This window comes from Cyprinus carpio, chromosome A8 (assembly GCF_018340385.1).
Source record: "Cyprinus carpio isolate SPL01 chromosome A8, ASM1834038v1, whole genome shotgun sequence".
Classification (NCBI taxonomy): domain Eukaryota; kingdom Metazoa; phylum Chordata; class Actinopteri; order Cypriniformes; family Cyprinidae; genus Cyprinus; species Cyprinus carpio.
The window spans coordinates 15,979,973-15,998,964 of record NC_056579.1 but is presented as its reverse complement, the minus strand read 5'-3'; the positions used below and the strand labels follow the sequence as shown (position 1 = coordinate 15,998,964).

General features: G+C 36.7%; 1 protein-coding gene across 2 annotated transcripts in view; it reads left to right on the top strand.

Annotated features, from left to right (window-relative positions):
• LOC109094936 (LIM/homeobox protein LMX-1.2-like) overlaps positions 1 to 13,823 on the top strand; it is a 62,633-nt gene extending 48,810 nt beyond the window's left edge. For both annotated transcript variants that reach the window (XM_042762496.1, XM_042762495.1), the window contains exons 4-9: positions 4,361 to 4,593; positions 6,376 to 6,551; positions 7,483 to 7,560; positions 8,032 to 8,098; positions 11,324 to 11,482; positions 13,238 to 13,823. In XM_042762496.1, the coding sequence (XP_042618430.1) occupies positions 4,361 to 4,593; positions 6,376 to 6,551; positions 7,483 to 7,560; positions 8,032 to 8,098; positions 11,324 to 11,482; positions 13,238 to 13,395 (871 nt within the window). In that variant the 3' untranslated portion in view covers positions 13,396 to 13,823. The remainder of the gene's footprint in view (positions 1 to 4,360; positions 4,594 to 6,375; positions 6,552 to 7,482; positions 7,561 to 8,031; positions 8,099 to 11,323; positions 11,483 to 13,237) is intronic.
• The last annotated feature ends 5,169 nt before the right edge of the window (positions 13,824 to 18,992 follow it).

Genomic DNA, 18,992 nt, shown 5'->3' with positions numbered 1-18,992 from the left:
ATTTGTTTATTTATTTATTTTTAGGTATTTTAGAAGGCAGCTCACTAGATATTGGAACTCAACCGTACTGTAGTAATGTACATTTTCTTCACACTCTTTTTACTCCTTGAGACGAATAGCATAAAAAGTGGGATCTGTAGATCTTGTGTTTTGTGTCCGGTGGTAGTACTTTCCCTCACTGAGTTTGTAGAGGCAGATAGTTTAAAAAGGCCCAGATGTGGAGATGCATCTGAAGCATTCTGCTCTCTAGTCTCTCTTCAGCTTTCATCTCTAACCACAGGACAAAAATCCCCTCCACAAGATGCGCGGCATCCCAGTAAGAGCTTCCGTTGTTTATGTCTGTCCTAACGTCCGGTCCACTCTTCCCCTGAGTGCCCATACTCCGTTGCTCACCCGGGCTAATCAGGTAATGTTACGGGGATTGAGAGCAATGACCCCCCCATCTCGGTTGGCCTTTGCCTACTCACACTGTGGTGTTGTTTTAAAGCGCATTCTTTCGGCGCTGAACTTGGAAAGGTATTAAAGTGGGATTAGGGGCTCCTCCACAATCCAGCGCTTGTGTCATTCATTGGGCTGCTCTCTTTCAACCCCCCTCCCCACCACCACCACCACAGCCTGGCCGCTTCCCTCTCTCTCTTTCTGTTACCCCCCGCCTCTGCCCTGTTTGATTGTGGCGATCAGTGGGAGTTGAAGTGACTGGTGCTTTCAAAAGGAAAAAAAGGGGTAGGGTTAAATCCCTACTCTACTGCTCCCTGCTAATTCCCCTTGTTCCTCCAAGAAGGATTTACTTCTGCTGCCAGTTTGTGAAAGGCTTTCTCTGCCCATCCGAAAAGTTAGCCGTCGCCTTCCTGCAGAGGTGTGGTTGCTATAGCAGGGGCGTCATGCATGGCTATTCCATCAGAGGTCCCGCTGAGAATAGGGAACGGGTCGGGGGGCTGACGACAGCCAAAAAGTCCGGATTAGATGCCGGGACAAAGCCAGGACAGGAAGATTCCAGAAGGAACAAATGGGAATTACAGCAGCAAAAATAATGCAAAGTGACAGAGAGGGGAAATAGAAAAATAATGGCTTACAAGATTAGAACGGGTGGGGGGAAAGGAGGTGAGAAGAAAAGAGGCGGATGAAAGGGAATGTTTTCATTTGGATGAGAAGGATCCTGAGAGCGGGGCATCGTCGAGGTGAGCGGGCGAAACTAGAAAGTGTCACCACCGCTCAATAGGGTTCATTTCCTCTGCTTTCCGGCCTTTTTTGCCCTGGAGTCTTTGACAAGGATTCACATTGTTGAATGAACATTTGATTCAGACTGAGTCATGACAGATTCATTATTCTGTTTGACTTGTTCGACAGATCTGGCATGTAACTGGTTAATCTAGCCAAAATACTACATCAGCCGTCGTTTAATGTGAAAGTTGTGAGTGTTTGGATGTGTTTAGACAGCAAAAACTATGTAAACTAAATAAATATGATGGAATGTGCAAAATCATCTTGTTATTGTTACAACTCATCTTCTTTACAGATGTTTTAAGGATCATATTACAGCGCTGTGGTCTTCATGCCAAAAATTACAACCATGCTAATCTTCAATGCTTGCTCAATATTTAATTTGTGGGGGGAAAATAATTCTATTTTCATGTGATTAATGAAAACTGTATGGACGAAATTACTTGAACAATTGGGAGTAACCACAACAGATCAGGCTGTGTCTAAACACAAAATGATAAAGGTGTGTTCCATAGAAATATTCCATCGCTCAGATTGGAGAAAGGAGCAAGAAACACAAAAGAATTGTTGGCATGCCAACAGTTTAGTTAAGATTAATAGTTTTCCACTGGCAAATAAAACATTTCTAATCTTCTTATTGTCCCACAATAAATAAAGGATTATAAGCTTATATACAGCCTGCTAATGCCAGTATCCATATTGTTATTCTCCCCCTGCAAAAAAAGTTTTTGATCCCAAAGATCCCAAAATATGATGACCCCCTTGTGAAGGAGTTAAAATAAAAATCCCATTTATTATTCCTATTAATAGTAAGCATACCATTATTAAGAGAACATGATGTTCAATTTTAAATAATTGATAAGACAAATTAAATAACTATATATTGTCATGTAACTATAAAAATATTACTAACTCAAGTTAATAATCACAATATAAATATAAATATACAGTTTGAAAATTTAAATATAAATATAAGCTAAATATAAAATAGAAATTAATTAGAATAAAATAAAATACAGTAATGATTAAAAATGGTATATATTATAGTACATAAAACCTACAGTATCTACCAATGATTATTTGGCAGTTATTTTCCAACATAAGTAATGATGCTGTGCCATAAATGACAAGGCAATTCCACTGGAAGCCACGTAGGTTTATTCTCATGACATCTCAAAGGACGTCAATAGAAACTCTGACATGCAAAACAACAGTAGCGACCAAAAATACCCAGCTATATAAAACTCCAACAAACAGTGATGCAGCTGGTCGTGTGTCCAGCAGGATGTCATTATCAGTCCCCATCACCATCTCACAATGAAATTACCATCACAAAACCCACCATATTTACACATATTCATCTGAACTCATATTAACACATATTCATCACTGTCAACCAGCCCTGTCCACCATCAACAGAATATGATGATGGGCATTCTCCCTGTCTCTCCCACCCGATGAACAATGCCACAGATGAAATGCAGAGATACGCACAAGCGCCGGAGCAGCTGTCCTACCAGCCAGAGCAAACAAAAGAACCAAGGCTAATAAATCAGCTTTTATGGGCTGGACACTGTCATACACCCGCTTCCTGTAGAGGTGGGCTCCCGCTGAACCTCACAAGATGAGAGGGAGATGGCAATATCTCTGCCTGTAATGAAACCAAAATGATTTTATCGACACCGTTTGGAGGAAATGAATGCTGCGGGGGTGGCCGCGGTCTGTTATGTAAACAGACATGTATTGTGGCATAGCATATGAATTTAGAGTTTATCTGACAGGAGATCAGTTCACAGCAACATAGTGCAGATTTGCATTAAATTTGAGTGAAAAAATGCTCAAAAATATTTTTAATTCTATTTTAATATTTTTTGCTATTTTTTTTCCCTGACCAATAGGTTGTTGTATTTTCCTTTTGATTTCATGAGTAGCATTAACCAATATCTCAAAAAAAAAAAAAAAATGCAAACAGATTTTAAGCCATCTCTTCCCTAAGAAATAACTTCCCGTTTCAGTAGCATTGTGTGAGTGGCGCTGGAGCCTGTCTAATCACTGCAGTGAGCAGGGTAAAGCCAGTGGAGCTGAGGGCCCACGCCGCTGATTGAGGTTTGCTGGTGCGTTGGGTCGAGAGGTGATCCCGTATTTCCTCCCATTGGGTTCTGCTGAAGCGTTGAGGAGTTATCCAGGCTGCATTAACAGATGAGCCAGTGTCAAAGCAGATCGCTCAGGGGCTCAAACTCATGCCCCCTGCCCCCTTAATCACCAAACTATGATGGACAAGCACATGTAAGGCATCCTCTGTGCTGTGATGCCTACTGACGCTTTACTCTTACTGTATTTTTAAATCTCTTAAAGGGGTAGTTAAAAAAAAAAAATCTGTTAGTTTACGCACTGACATGTCATTTCAAACCTGTATGCTGATGTTTTTTTCCACCATGAAAGTAGTACAAATATTTAAAAAAGTGAATATGACAGAATTCAGTTGTTTGTTTGACCTGTGCATTGCCATGAAACGTTTGGGGTCAGTAAGATTATTATTATTATTATTTTGTTTTTTTTATTTTTTAAAGAATTAGGTCTTTTATTCTGCAAAGACACATTAAACAGATAAAAAAATTACAGTAAATATGGTTATAATATTACAAATATTTCAAATAAATCACCCCTTTAGCTTTCTTTTCATCAAAGAATCCTGAAAAAGAAAAAAAATGTATAATGTTTCCACAAAACCATTGTTTTTTAATGATAAGAAATGTTTTTTAAACAGCAAATCAGCATATTAGAAGGATTTCTAAAGGGTCATGTGACACTGATTACAGGCGTAATGGCTGCTGAAAACTAAGGAACAAATTACATTTTAAAATATATTAACATTGAAAACAGCTATTTTAAAATGTATTTTTAGAATTTTAGAATCTTTTAGAATTTTTAATTTTTTTACTATATTTTGGATCACATACATGCAGCCTTTGTGAGCATAAAAGGCTTCTTTTTTCAAAACCATTAAAAAAAATTACTAACCCCAAACTTTTGAACAGTAGTGTAGGTTTAGAGCTAAATTTTGACCTTGTTTGTGTCATTCTAGATAGATTTTTCAAGCATTTACACATTTCTCTCTTTCTCTTTGTGACTTTCTCAGGTTATTTGCGACCAAATGCAGCGGGTGCCTGGAGAAAATTGCCCCCACGGAGTTTGTTATGCGGGCGCTCGAGTGCGTGTACCACCTCAACTGTTTCTGCTGCTGTGTGTGCGACCGACAGCTTAGGAAAGGGGATGAATTTGTACTGAAAGACGGACAGCTTCTGTGCAAGAATGACTATGAAAGGGAGAAAGACCTGCTCGGCTCTGTCAGCCCCGATGACTCTGATTCAGGTATGAATACAGACTAATCTATACACCACAGACCATGATGCCAGTGTCATGAACATATTATTAGGGGAGATATCAGAAGACTTTCTTTGCTCTACAAAACACAGAAGAAGATATTGAAGAACTGTTTTTGTTCATACAATGAATGCCAAAACAACATTGACTTTCACTGTATGGATAGAAAACACTTAGCCCATTCTGTTTTACAGGAGTCAAAAGAAAGGAAAGAATATGCACAGAAGTGTAGAATATGGCCCCTTTAATCAACAGTAAGCAAAGGAAAAGTGGTTCTGACAAAGAGAAGCCACACTGTGCTGTCTGATGTGGCCAAGTTAAGTTGGTGGAAAGAAGAAGAGCTTGAATGTGTGTGAGTGAAAAGAGGGATTTCAGGCCCTGCTCGCTTCTTGTCAGCCCCTTGGACTCCTTTTCCCTCACTTCACCGTAATGAGGCATCTCACCAAGCCTCACTTCTACCAATCCCCTGTGGATTTCCTTTAAACGCGCACACATGCACACAGCCCACTCTCTCAAACACTGAGAAGTTTGTCAGATGTTTCAGCAAGACTGCGTCAACTTTCTGTGATGTTTGTCTCTTTTCTATTCTTCGTTTATAAGTTTTGTGTTTATAAGTTGACCTGAACGCAAGAAGTGAAGTGTAATGGCAAGGAATTTAGTTCGCAGCACACCACACTACTGGCATTAAAAAAGATCAGAAACAGATGAGAGAGAGGACCGAATCAGTCCATCATGTTTGTATCTCCCGCTGATCACTTAAAAAGGCCAAACCATTCGCAGGCCTAATCGCCAGAGACGTTCACTGCTGATGCCACAAAAGCCACTAGTGCCAAATTGCAGAAGCCCTTAATCTCGAAAAACAGTCACGCTGGGAACATGCCCATTTGGGTTTTTAACTTTTGTACCAGGCCACGTTATGTAGTTTGGCACCTTTTTTTTTAATTACTATTATTATTCTATTAAACACAAGCTGATGTGGCTTATTGGATGAAACCTCCACCCACTGAACAATAAAGCCAATCCCCCGTTTGACTATAATAATTACAGTAGGAAAGCCAGGAGCCATTTTGTGAATATGGCACATTAGTTGGACCTACTGAGAGAGATTATCACGACACAGGGCAGGCTTGATTAACCCGCCCGAGGATCACCTTAGACTAATTGAGACACTTTGATTAGTTCATATGAACAGGCAGTGTAAATTTCGTGATATGAGGCGAGATATTGAACTTTATGGATTGGCGAGCTTAAATTCTGCTCACGTAGTTTGATTTGTACAGGCTTTTTTTTCATCTAAGTGTTCTTTTTGCAAGCATGTACACTGTTTGAATTTGTGGTTTTGCTATCTGTTTCACTTCCCCTGGATATTAGACCTCATTTCCCATATGTAGTCCACTTTCATACCTTTCCCAATACGTTGCATCCGCTGTGTGTTGGATTCTTATCAAAGATTTATATAGTGTAAAACAGCCAAAGCCGTGCGCTATTAATTTTAAATGACAAAATGTCCAGTCCAATGACAAATTCACATACTTTACAGTCTGAGTTGCCGTTTTGCAGTGGATGTGGCCCACTCGTCCACTAATAAATTGATAACAAAAGTATTAAAACCACATGTGTCTCCTTTTTATTATGGATGCACTGTGACTGAATCTCCTAAAATTGAAAAGAACAAAAACATAGATTTTTCATTAGGTTGTCTAAAACGTTGCAGAGTTTTAAAAGTAAGTACTGATTCCAGTGAATGATGGATTTATTTATTTTTTTCAGAGAAAAGTGAAGATGAGGAGTTGGATATCAAGAAGGAGAAGGGCTCAGGAGGCACTGGGAAGGGAGATGATGGGAAAGACCCAAGAAGACCCAAGCGACCACGTACCATCCTTACCACACAACAGAGACGTGCATTCAAAGCATCCTTCGAGGTTTCTTCCAAACCCTGCCGGAAGGTGAGTTCCTCTAGATATCAGTTTCCTCCATCTCTTGAGCACCATCTTTAAATAGAAGTCCTTTGCAACTCAGAGAAAATAAAATGGGTGATTATGAGATGTCATTTAAAATAAGACATAGTGGCACATTGTGGGATATAAATTTGCTGTTGTGATATCATAATCATCTAGAAATAATGTTTCAACAAGACATGAAGTTGCAATAAATTACGCGATTGTGAGATATAAAAGTTGCGATTGAAATTTTTAGTCAGAGTTGTGATATATAGTCACACTGTAATACATAGTCACATTGTGACATATAAAGTCACAATTACTAGAAATAATATCAAAGTTGTGGGATATGAAGTCACAGGTATGAACTATCAAGTTGTGAAATAAAATGAGAAAAAGTCACAATTACAAGATATGCAGTTGCAATTGCAAGACATAAAGTCACAATGTTACAGAGATAGTCACAATTACATGGAATAAAGCCCGTTACAAATTGTAATTAACATTGCACTTGTGAAATAATTTATGAAGTTGCAATTGAGATTTGAAGTCAGAATTTTAATATATAATTACTGTAACATTGTGAGATGAAAATAAGATTGCAATTGTGAGAAATGGTTGCAATTATGTTTGAGATATGAAGTTGCAATTTTGTTAAAGTTTTGAGATATAAAGTCACATTGCAAAAAATAGTCAGATTAAAAAGGAAAAGTAGCAGTTGTGAAATATGAGGTTGCAACTGTGAGGTCAAGCTGCCTTTATGAGAAAGTTTTGAGATAATCGATTTAGTTCTAAGAAATATATTTTGAGATAAAATCACAATAATAATAAAAAAAATCTGTTATTTTTCACTTAACACTCTAAGGTGGAAACTGGCTTCCATATATTACACAGACTCTTCGCTAAAGAAACAAATTATTTTTGTTGTATAATCTAGGTAAGAGAGACGCTGGCTGCAGAGACGGGCTTGAGTGTTCGCGTCGTTCAAGTGTGGTTCCAGAACCAAAGAGCTAAGGTGAGTCCAGACCCTGTACATTACCTTATTAATCATCCAGTATTACCCACACAAACCTGATAATGTACATCCAAGGACCAGATAACACAACAATTTTCAAGTAATCCTCCAACAATGCACTAAACTCCTCGCAGCCGCTGCCAAAAGGGAAAAAGCAAGCGAGGCTCGAGACAGCAAATCTCAGTCGCTATCTGCCTGAAGCTTAACCTCTCGACGCATTCCACAAAAAACTCCCCAAGAGTTCGAGAGAGATGTATTCACATCCATCCTGCTCTTACGTTAGCGTCTGAAACCCACCTCAGAGCCCTGATTTTATCTTCAAAAGGCTGTGGATAATATAATGCAGCCAGATCAAGCTTGGCGTAGTTCAAGCAGAGGTGAACAACAAGGAGCATCTCTCTTTAGATAGGCGAGAGTTGGTCTGGGGAGTCGCAAAGTTTTCTGATTGTGCTTTTATCGGTATTTTTTCAGATGAAAAAGTTGGCGCGGAGACAGCAGCAGCAACAGGAGCAGCAGAACTCCCAAAGGCTGGGCCAAGGTAAAATGTCCTGACGTGAACCCAAAGGCATCCACATCAGTCCGAAATATGACTTTAAGACGGAAATCAACATGAATGAATAGCATCTATATCCAATCTGTGTTTTTTGCGCTTTCAGAATTCTGTGGAGATTTACTTATTAAAATGTTTTAAATGCAACTGAAAATACTACAGTCAGATTAGCCAAAACATTTACTACTTGTAGAATGACGAACTTCTATTTTGTGTAAATTGTAAAAGGTTTCCTACAGATTTTTCAGGCGTAGATTCCGTGTGGGCCCTCTTATAAGCAGTTTTGATTCCTAACTTAGACCTTGTGGTCAAAGTTAAATTTTTAAAAGAATATCTAAGGGTAGAAAGTGAGGTATCCCGCCCAACCTCCTTCCACATCACCCCTTGTGGTGTGAGTCGTGTCCACCCTCTTAGAAACAGGGCGAGCGACACAGGTGATGACCCCTGGTCGAAGAACGAGTGCAGCTCTTCTGTGAAGGAGGAAGTGTGGAGGTGGATGAATTCATTTACAACAAGCGGATTGAAGTTGCCTCCACTTTGACCGATCCACCCACCCCGTTCCCTCCTTTTGCTGGAACTTAATGTCTCAAGTTGCCATTCAGCCAGGTGCAAAGGATGAGCCATGCATGAAGTTCACGGCCTTCACATTTATAAGACAATCTGTTTCTGGTCATGCTTGGCGACATTCCATGTGTTAATACTATTTTTTAGGCTAATTTTTCATTTGAGAGTGTTAAAGAGCTAATCTGTCAAGTAGCGTCTTTTTTCGACAGTTAATGTGTTACTGAGACGATCCAACTGAGCTTCTGTAACAGATGAGTTTGGATGAGACTGTCTGGAAAATAGAAACGTGAAGAATATTATTCCAAGCTCTACGGAGGAGGACAAATGTTTCCTCTACAGCTCAAGAGTCTTAATTCCTGTACAAATATTTGTTGTAAGGCAGTGGAGTCCATTCCTCCATCAGTCATATTTATTTCTTCGCTCTCTGCATTTGTCTTTAGAGACTGTGGAAATAACCATAAAGCAGTTTAGATACAGAGAACACATTTTGTGTTAGATAAAAATACTTGTACTTAAGGGTAAATGTAAAAAAAAAAAAAAAAAAAACATTAAATTCCTACTATATTGTATGTATATGGCTAATGACATTGCTTAATACAGACCTGGAATTTAATGTTAGCACATCGTCTATTTACATTTTAAATCATTTAAGCAATATACTTTATAAAAGTATTTTGTTGTTGTTGTTGTACTTCCTAAAGCTGCATTTTAATAATCAAACATTCTAATTCTATTGAATATATGTGGCTAATAATATTGCTTAATATATTTAAGACCTGTTAGCAGTTTTTATTTACATTTTAAATCCTTAAAGAGACATATGAACACATTTTTGTTGTTTGAGATAAGAGCTAGTCTTCGTATCTTTATTTTGTGGAAAACTGAGGGTTTATACTGACATTTTATTGCTGAACAGACTCCCTTGTGTCTGCTCTCCTGCAAAGCCATAATCCAAGCGATCATTGAATCATCTTCAGCGATAAAGGACAAGCAATAATATTTTTATTTTATAGACTGATGTTGGACTATTCTCACGATGCATTCATTTATGGAGCTTTGTCTCTGCTGTGTAGAGCAAAAAGATCAATGTCGAACATCAGAAGTGTAAAGTCATCACACTGACACTAGTTTCTCTCTGTTTGCTTCAGCACTTTTGTGGCCTTTGGCTTTGTCACTTTTAATGAGATAATTCAAGTCAGATAGTGATCCATCTTTGGACATGAACCTTACCCTTATGAACCAATAGAAATGTTTTCTCAGAGAAATGAAAGAAAATGATAGGGTGATGGAGACACTTGAGAGAGACAGCTAGGTGTAGATGAACTATTCTGGTGGTCTGAGATATTGAGAAGTCTTGTGAAGTCAGACTCCCCTTTGGGAAATACATTAGCGATCTCGAGTAGTCCATGATGTCATGAATCATGAAATTTGGCTGGAATATGTCATCCAATGGAGCCCCACGGTTAATACATTGTTATATTTGTTATCGGAATTCCTATCTGTCTTGGTTATAAGTGTCAGCTGTCCAATAGTTTCAGCTATGGGGCCAGTGATTGGTTAAAAAACATTCTAGAAAAGACTTTGCTGTGTCATGGTGTTTTCAAAGTTTTAATGCTACCTTGCAACTTTATGTATTTGGGTCAGCAACAAAAAAAAAAAAAAAAAAAAACTTTTAAATTGAAAAAAAAAAACGTTCATATACATACTTTGTGGATAGTCATGAAAACATTTATGAAATATTCACTAAAAAGTTTAAATTAAAAAATGTGAACGTTTAATGTGGAAATTGTGTTGTAAATATCGTAAATAACTACTTTATTTATATACAATGTTTTGAAAGTTGCACACATGGCATTTTATAGTCCCCTTGTCTTGTCATAATGTCATAAAATATGTCATAAAATAATTTGTCATAAAATATCAAATTATTTGATATTTTAAAGGATAAATAATGTATATTATATATTATTTAATTCGTTTTTTTATAAAAAAATGTTTTTAATTATAAAGTTTTTAATAAATACATTTTTAAATAAGCATTATATTATAACTTTTTTATTTTACATTTATTTTTATTGATTTATTTATTGCTTTTTATTTATTTCTTTGTGTGTGTGTGTGTGTTTTTTATGATAGTCAGTTACTTGATGGTGAAACTCAACATCAGATGTCTTTGCATCAGAGTAGAAGATGTAATGGAAACTTGTGGAAGCCTGTAGAAATGAATCGCAGACATCTTTCTTGCAAGAGCTCACCACTCAAAAGCAGAGGGCTGAGATGGTGGGATCCAGACTGGAAGCCACAAGAGTCGTTCCTAGCCCTTTGCATTGTGTATGACTCATAGAGTACTGCCCTATAGGGCTGGTGTCACTGCGTCTTCTCCCGCTACAGAACAAGAGTGTTTCTTGTTTGTTGGTTTTCGTGAAATTCAACTTGATTTCGAAGGCAGATACCAGACCCAGCCTTGATTTTTGGAGAAATCCAATCCACTAGAAAGAACAATTCTTACTAAATGAAGCATTAATGTTTTGCATTATGTACAGTTGTTAAAGTAACTACGCTCTCCAGTTCACAGAGATGATGTCAGTCATCCCTACCATGAGAATATCTCAAAGGCTGATCAACATCTACTTTTTTTCCCCTTTCCAGAGGTGATGTCCAATCGGATGGAGGGAATGATGAACTCCTACACACCATTGGCTCCAGCCCAGCAACAGATGGTTGCTATGGAGAATGGTTACAGCACGGATCCCTTCCAGCAGGGCCTCACCCCTCCTCAAATGCCCGGTGACCACATGAACCCATATGGTGAGCATCAACCCATGAGCTCTGTCATGTTTGCTCCCTGAAGCTGGGGCTTGTGATTGGACCACAAGGTTCACAGAATGCAACCATACCACTCTTCTTTCCTCATGAGATTACACAAACGCACCACTTTATTTTGAAGTTTTCCTTCCAAATGAATTCAGTGTGTTTCAAAACCATACTTGCCCCAACCTCTGTTCCCAGAGCCACCCGTTTGGTTTATTTGCCCGGATCTCTTACGGATTAATGGTGTAGTCTGTTATGCTGTGTGACACTATCTATTGGATTTTTGTTAAAGAGCCGAACGATGATCTGTGGTGAGCCATGTAAAACAACAATGGTTAACCATGATGGCTGACGCACAAAGTACCATGGGAAAGCATCCATGGGTCTGCTAGCAAAACAACACACTGAGCAAAACCATTGCGAGCTTGCCGCATTCGTCAAAATTTGGTATAAAGTTTGGGTAAGAAGCGAACTATAATTCCTCAGACTGACGTTGTTTCTGCACAATTCCAGTTGTTCTCAATATTATTGACGTTAACTTCAAACATTAACCACATAAATCTGGAGACATCGGTCACAGGCAGCCTAAGAACAGGTCCCAAGTGTCTTGTCATTCATTCTCCTGAATGGCAAGGCCCAAATCCCCGGTCTCATCACACTCCAGCTTGGATTTTATGGGAGAACAGCAGGGACAGAAAACATTGCCAGCTCATTAAAAACCCATAGCCTATCAACCTGTCACTGTCTTTCAGAATGGTGTCATTAAGTACTGGAAAGCGTATTACAGCTAACTGTGCCCACAAGGAAAATGATAGAGCGAGAAGATTAGCTCAGAAGTAAACATTTGCTATTAGCTTGGTGGTTAGTGAGAAACCATTTAGTTTAACAATATCCGATTGCATAGAATGTGGGATCCCATACAAATACATAATTGAACAGTCATAAATGTTATGTTGTTTTTGTGAAGGTTGATAGATTCATATAAGGGTCTGCAACTCTTAATCATTATTTCTACTTTTGTCTTGAAAATTATTTTGTCTCATATATAGTTATATATAGTTATATATAACTATTTAATGCACAAATGTCATGTCAAATGCTTACAGCATGACATTTTTACACTTCCTATATATATATATATATATATATATATATATATATATATATATATATATATATATATATATATATATATATTCCTCAACTTCATAATTAAATAATTATCTGAAATTTTAGGAAGCTTATTGATACACACTCATGGGGATCTGCAAGGGTCCTTGCTATATCACTTCCTGTTTTAATTTCTTTTTATGTATTTCAGCGTTATCATAGTTATTTATATATATATATAAATAAATATATATATATATATATATATATATATATATTATAAATATTAACAAATAATGATCATGATAAAAGATATATGAATATGTATATATGTGTGTGTGTGTGTGTGTGTGTGTGTGTGTGTGTGTGTGTGTGTGTGTGTGTGTGTGTGTGTGTGTGTGTGTGTGTGTGTGTGAGTGTGAGTGTGTGTGTGAGGCTGTATTTTCTTCATTAAGTTATTGACTTGCCCCCCAAAAATATCACAATTAATTTTAATACAGAAACTAAAAACATGATCATCATAAAAGAGGTGTATTTACGTCACTGTATATGTGAGTGTTACTTTTAATGTATTTTTAAATAAATCAAAAGATTCAGACAAAAAAGAGCATCATATTGACCATCTCTTTTCTCTTACCACAGGAAATGACTCGATATTCCACGACATTGACAGTGACACTTCATTGACCAGCCTTAGTGACTGCTTCATGGCCTCGTCCGAGGCAGGCTCAATGCAAGCGAGAATCGGGAATCCCATCGACCGACTCTATTCCATGCAGAGCTCCTACTTTGCTTCATGAAAACCTAAACAGACAGGGAAAGGAAAAAGTGGGTCACTTCGCTGCAGCTCACTAGTCAGACGCCGCCTATCAAGGAAATACAACAGAATCGTCAGCAAAGACGAAACATCTTAGATAGACAAACAGGCAAAAACAGAAAAGACAAGTGAACTTGAAGACTTGCATTCTTATTTCTCTGCAGTGAAGCACCAGCTCTGGACGCCCAGGCGCCTGAGGCTGAGAATTTTTCTAGTTGCTTGTAGATTGTTTGTACACGACTTTCTCAGAAGTAGCATTTCATCTTATCGTCAAAAAGAGCATTGATGTACAGTTTGACGTCACTGAAGCATCAAGCCTCGACTTATGATTTCCTGCCAGGAGAGGTGGAAGATCAAGACACAAAGCTCATAATGCATGAATCCATATCTTTGTGATTGTTACATTAAAAATTTTGAAGAAAAAAAAAATTGTTAAAAAAAAAAACTTGTGTTGTTCAGATGTTAAAAATGTGATGTTTGGACTCATAATTTCCTCTTTTTCATTATGTTCAGCATTGCATTTTTATCACTTTGATAGGTTAGCCCTCTGAAAGACGATGTAGAAAAGCATATAGGGGGAGATATGTATAGTGTATCTGCATTTGTAAGTATGTTAGTGCGTGTGAGTGTGTGTATGTGTGTGTTCCAATGTCCTTACCTGTGTGGTTGTATGAGTGTGTGTCTGTGCGATGGTAAGGTACTGTCATTGAAAGTTTGAACCATGTGTATATATACTTTTCCCAAACAAATCAGTTGTGCATGTTAAAAATGGAGATCATTCTATTTATTTAACTAAAACATGCTTTTGAAGGTACTTAAGAAACTGAAAAGCTTTATTTAAAAAGGAGAAAATCATGTTTAAGTAGCTGACACATTAATTTCACACCACACTTGTATGTCTTTTAATTAGAAAAAATGTATCTTTATTCCAGCAATGTACATCTGCAAAAAATGTGCTATTTATTTGTTTCAGCCCTGACATTACCGAAAAATGCATTTCCAAATGCAAACATTGCTAATTTGCCAAAGTCTGTTGGTACAATGAATAAAGTCCTTTTCTCCTTGATCGTGTAGATTCCACAAGACTATTTGAGTACATTGTTTATTATTTACATAATGCACATTTTTCATTTTCTTCTCTTTAAGTTAGTAATGTTCATTTTTTCTTTTAATTTTAAGATTTACAAAAATATTTTATTTCCTAAAACACATGTAATGGAAACAGGGTTATTGTTAACTAAAACTAAAACCATTTAAAAATACTTAAAGATTAATTAACATTAAATAAAATATAAAAAACTTAACCTTATTTTATTTCATCTAGTTGCTAAGGCAATATTTCAAAAATAACTAATTACTAACACTTAAAAACAAAAAACAAAAAAAAACTATAATAGTATACCAATTATATTAAAATAAGATTGTATGGTAGCACCACCTTACTTGTAAATTATTTAAGGACTATTCTGATTTTTCATCATTTGTATTCTTATTTATATTTTTAATAAGTAGTGTTTTTAGAAATTAACTAACATATATTAAGTGATAAACATAGAACTTAATAAATAATAATTAATTAAATATTAAATAATAAATAATTAATTAACCCATGGTAACGTATTGATCTTAACACTTTACAATAATGTTAGTTAATGTATTAATTAACATCTAGTTAATGTATTAACTAACATGAACAAACAATCAACAATAAATTTATTACAGTATTTATTAATCTTTGTTAAAGTTGGTTAATGAAAAAAGCTGTTGTTCATTGTTCATGTTTATTCACAGTACATTAACTAATGTTAATAAGCACAACTTTTGATTTTAATAATGCATTAGTTCAAGTTGAAATTATATATTATTGTAAAATGTTACCGTATTGATGCATACTGTACACTATGCCTTAAGTTAAAATAGGCTACACCTTCAAATATAATTATAATAATAATAATAAAAAGAATAAATAATAATTAAATAGAACAATATAAAAACAATATACAACTAAAATATTAATAACATACTCAGACTAAACAAAAAAGCATAATGGTGCACACATTTTAATGCATATTCCATCTGGCATACATACCTAATTATGAAGCCCTGAGTGGACGTTTTCTATGAAGTCAATATGTTTACCGGAGGATATAATTTGTCTTCTTACAACAATAGGTTTTGAGTTACTGGAGATTGGAACAAAGCTTTGCGAGCATGAGTCACACGTGTTCTCTAGTGTCACACGATCACGCATCACATGCCACACACTGAGCTCATGCATGTGTGTTGGTACATCAGTGGGAGCTTTTGCCTTCCAAGTCGCAGAGGCCATAAATTAATCCAGCACAGGTTTAGATTCCTCAGCAGGCAGAGGCCTGGAGGCCAGATCTAGTACCATCACTGCAAGTCGTCCCAATCTGATGATCAAGTGGTGGTATATCTCTCCTCTTATCTCGCTCTCATCTGCCATCACAGGTGTTAGTAGGTGTGGTTGTTCATCTAGTCTCTGTCAGGGCAGGTCTTATCAGCAGATCCACCGCAGGAACCCCGCCAAGCCTGCATCTACAGTAACAACGCAGCTCCTCACATGCAAAGAAGGGGGAAACGGGTGGCACTCTGTTCGACCCGTTGACCTCAGCGTGGCTTCCTCTGGAAATGCATTTCTGTCATTCCTTTCGATACTGACCACCCACTTTTACTCAGACCTTTGCATTTCAGTGAGAAGTGTAATCAATTATTTGAGAATTCAGCTGTGCTAGGACACGAATTGGATCTCAGGTTACGCCCACATTAATCCGGGTACATTTGAAAACACATCTTTTCTCTATGTTTTTGCCTTTTGTCCACACTGAGACTGTGTTTTTTTTTTTTTTTCTGAAGATAATCTCCCAACTGGAGTAGTTGTAGTATTTACTGTGAAAACGCATGTTTAGTCATGTGATGCATATTGTGCCCACATATGTTTGTACCAGCATTGTATACTTTGTACAAACTTCACCTTCAGTATTCCTGGAAAGATGTCGCAATAGCTGTCCTGCAGCAAAAGATGATGACAACCAAAATGGATTTTAAGATTGCGTTTTAGTAACATTTCAGATCAATAAAATCTGAAAACAATAGCATCAAATTTACTTTTTTAATAAACTGTAATATTCAGGCTGGTCTATAACTGCACATGTGTATTCTGTGGAGGAAACAAACAGTATCAAAAAGACAACTAGCTCTTTTAAAGTCACAATATAATGGAAGTGGCAGATATTTCCTTCTGTACTGTGACATACATCCGTGTGAAACGGATTATTGAAAAGAAAAAAAAAATGTAGAACAGGGACTTTGGTCAATCTATCAGTTGTTGATTGGATAGAGACAGATGTGAATGTGAACTTGCCATCAGCTATGGGGGGCAAAAGTATAATTAGACTAAAGATTGGAGAACTCTTTCGTATACGTAGAGAGAATTCTGTTTAAATTTGAAGTTTTATTTAGTTAAATTTAAATGGAATTAAATAAAAAAAATGAAACATGATAAATCGCACAAATGAAATGCATGTAGGAATCATTGCAATAGGATCAATAACTTGCATTTAGAAAACTGTAAAGTTCCATTTTATTGTGAATTTAAGTGAAATGAGGGACATTCATTCCTCCTGTATTTCCATGGATTCTCCCATTCATTTTACAAGAGTGATTCATCTGCCTGTATGTTTCTGGTACATCAGTTCTACAGAACATTCAAAGCTAGGTTACATTAATGATTCATTTGTGGTTCATTCCTCATCTACCAATAATTTAGTAGTTAAAAACGAATTTAGATAATGTCCCCTCAAGCATCTGAGTGAAGGTGTGCATCATGTGTGAGTGTTCTGAGCGAGTGACACACTACTTCAGGTGGGACTGTGTGTTTACAGTAAACCTACAGGAAGAGGAGGCATTTATTAATAATTTATAAAAAAATAAAAAAGGCTGAACTGCATTATTAGAACTGAAATCTTCAGTAAACTATGTGGAAATCATGCACAGAGCTTTAAAGCAGCGTTCCACTTTCTCTTTCACTTTTTACAATTTTGCATGCATGTTTTTGTTTGTAAATGTTTAGACTAAAAAGTTGAAGCCGTTGTTTATGTTCACTGTTTATATTCTTTATCTGGTAATTATGATGTGGTTTAAGAAGCTTTCTTGAGTTCTTAAAGTTATTAGTTTGATCACAGAAGTTTCAACACTAGATTCTAGATGGGTTTGAAAGCAGACTGAAGGATGCCTGCTAGCACGCTAACCGTAAACAAATTTTCACATGTACGTGTACATATATATTGTGGCATATCATGTTTTTACAATTATTAGGCACATAAATTCAATTACATTCTTGGGGGGACGTTTTCAGCCAACACTTTTTGAAATGTTGGGGTTGCTTCACCACTGAGGGCCCTGAGGAGCTTTCTAAGTTCTGAGGTTTAAACATTTGAAGGGCTCTAGCAGAGATTACAATTATTGAGACACCTTCCAGCACATCAGCAGCTATATTACTGTATTTCATATTAAGCTTTTAAATTAGTCGCTGACCTGGTTATATCTACATACTTTATTATATTATTTCTTAAACATAATTTTAACATGAATGTTAGAATGCGGAGTGTGACAGATTTATCTGATCTCGTATTAATGCATCTTTGCATATCACATCATGTTGTTTGAATCTAACATTTCCACACAAAAACCAACATTGTACAGGGTAACGCTAGGGAGCATGGGCCACCCTCTAATCAGAAACACAAAACCTCTGTACCACTCAGCTCATATGTCAGAAATTAGAGTGAAGCTAATTGCGTCCAAACAGAGAGTGAACTGAGGTGAATGCAGGTCTGACTGACTGACCAGAGAGCGATTCATACCCCTCCTCAGAATACTTAAGATAGGACAAATGGGGTGGCCCAAGTAGACAAACATCTCCACTGTAATATGAGCAAAGACACACACACTGACACAGACAGCAGTAGTTTAACCAGTCGACTTTTCACACATTCTCTCTCTTCAGCTGCCCCTGGCTCCTGCCTTGCAACATTTTTTTAGGAACTCATTGCCTATTATGTGTGCCATGCGGCTATATCACTCTATATCCTCAATCCCAGTGTTGGTTAGACTTCAAAAACTGGTCATGACGAAAGTTGTGCCCTAGTTTTTCAACGTCTTAGGTGCACAGCTGGAGAGCTGACATCTATGAATTTGTTCACTAGTGATTTGGGTGTATATACCACACTGTAAAATATGTTTTGACAGGTATGAAATGTGCTTCATGTGGTAATGTAAATTAATTGGTTTTATCTAGAGAAACGATTGGTCTTTTTTAATTTTATTTATTTATTTATTTTTTTTATACAAATGTATATATCCATTTTTAATCACAAATATATCCTCCAACACTTAATTATCTGAAAAACCAGTGACATGGGGATGAGTAAATTATAAGAAAATGTTCATTCTGAAAATGAACTAATCCTTTAAGGCTCTCAATAGGACCAATGGGGATGAGTAAATTATAAGAAAATGTTCATTCTGAAAATGAACTAATCCTTTAAGGCTCTCAAT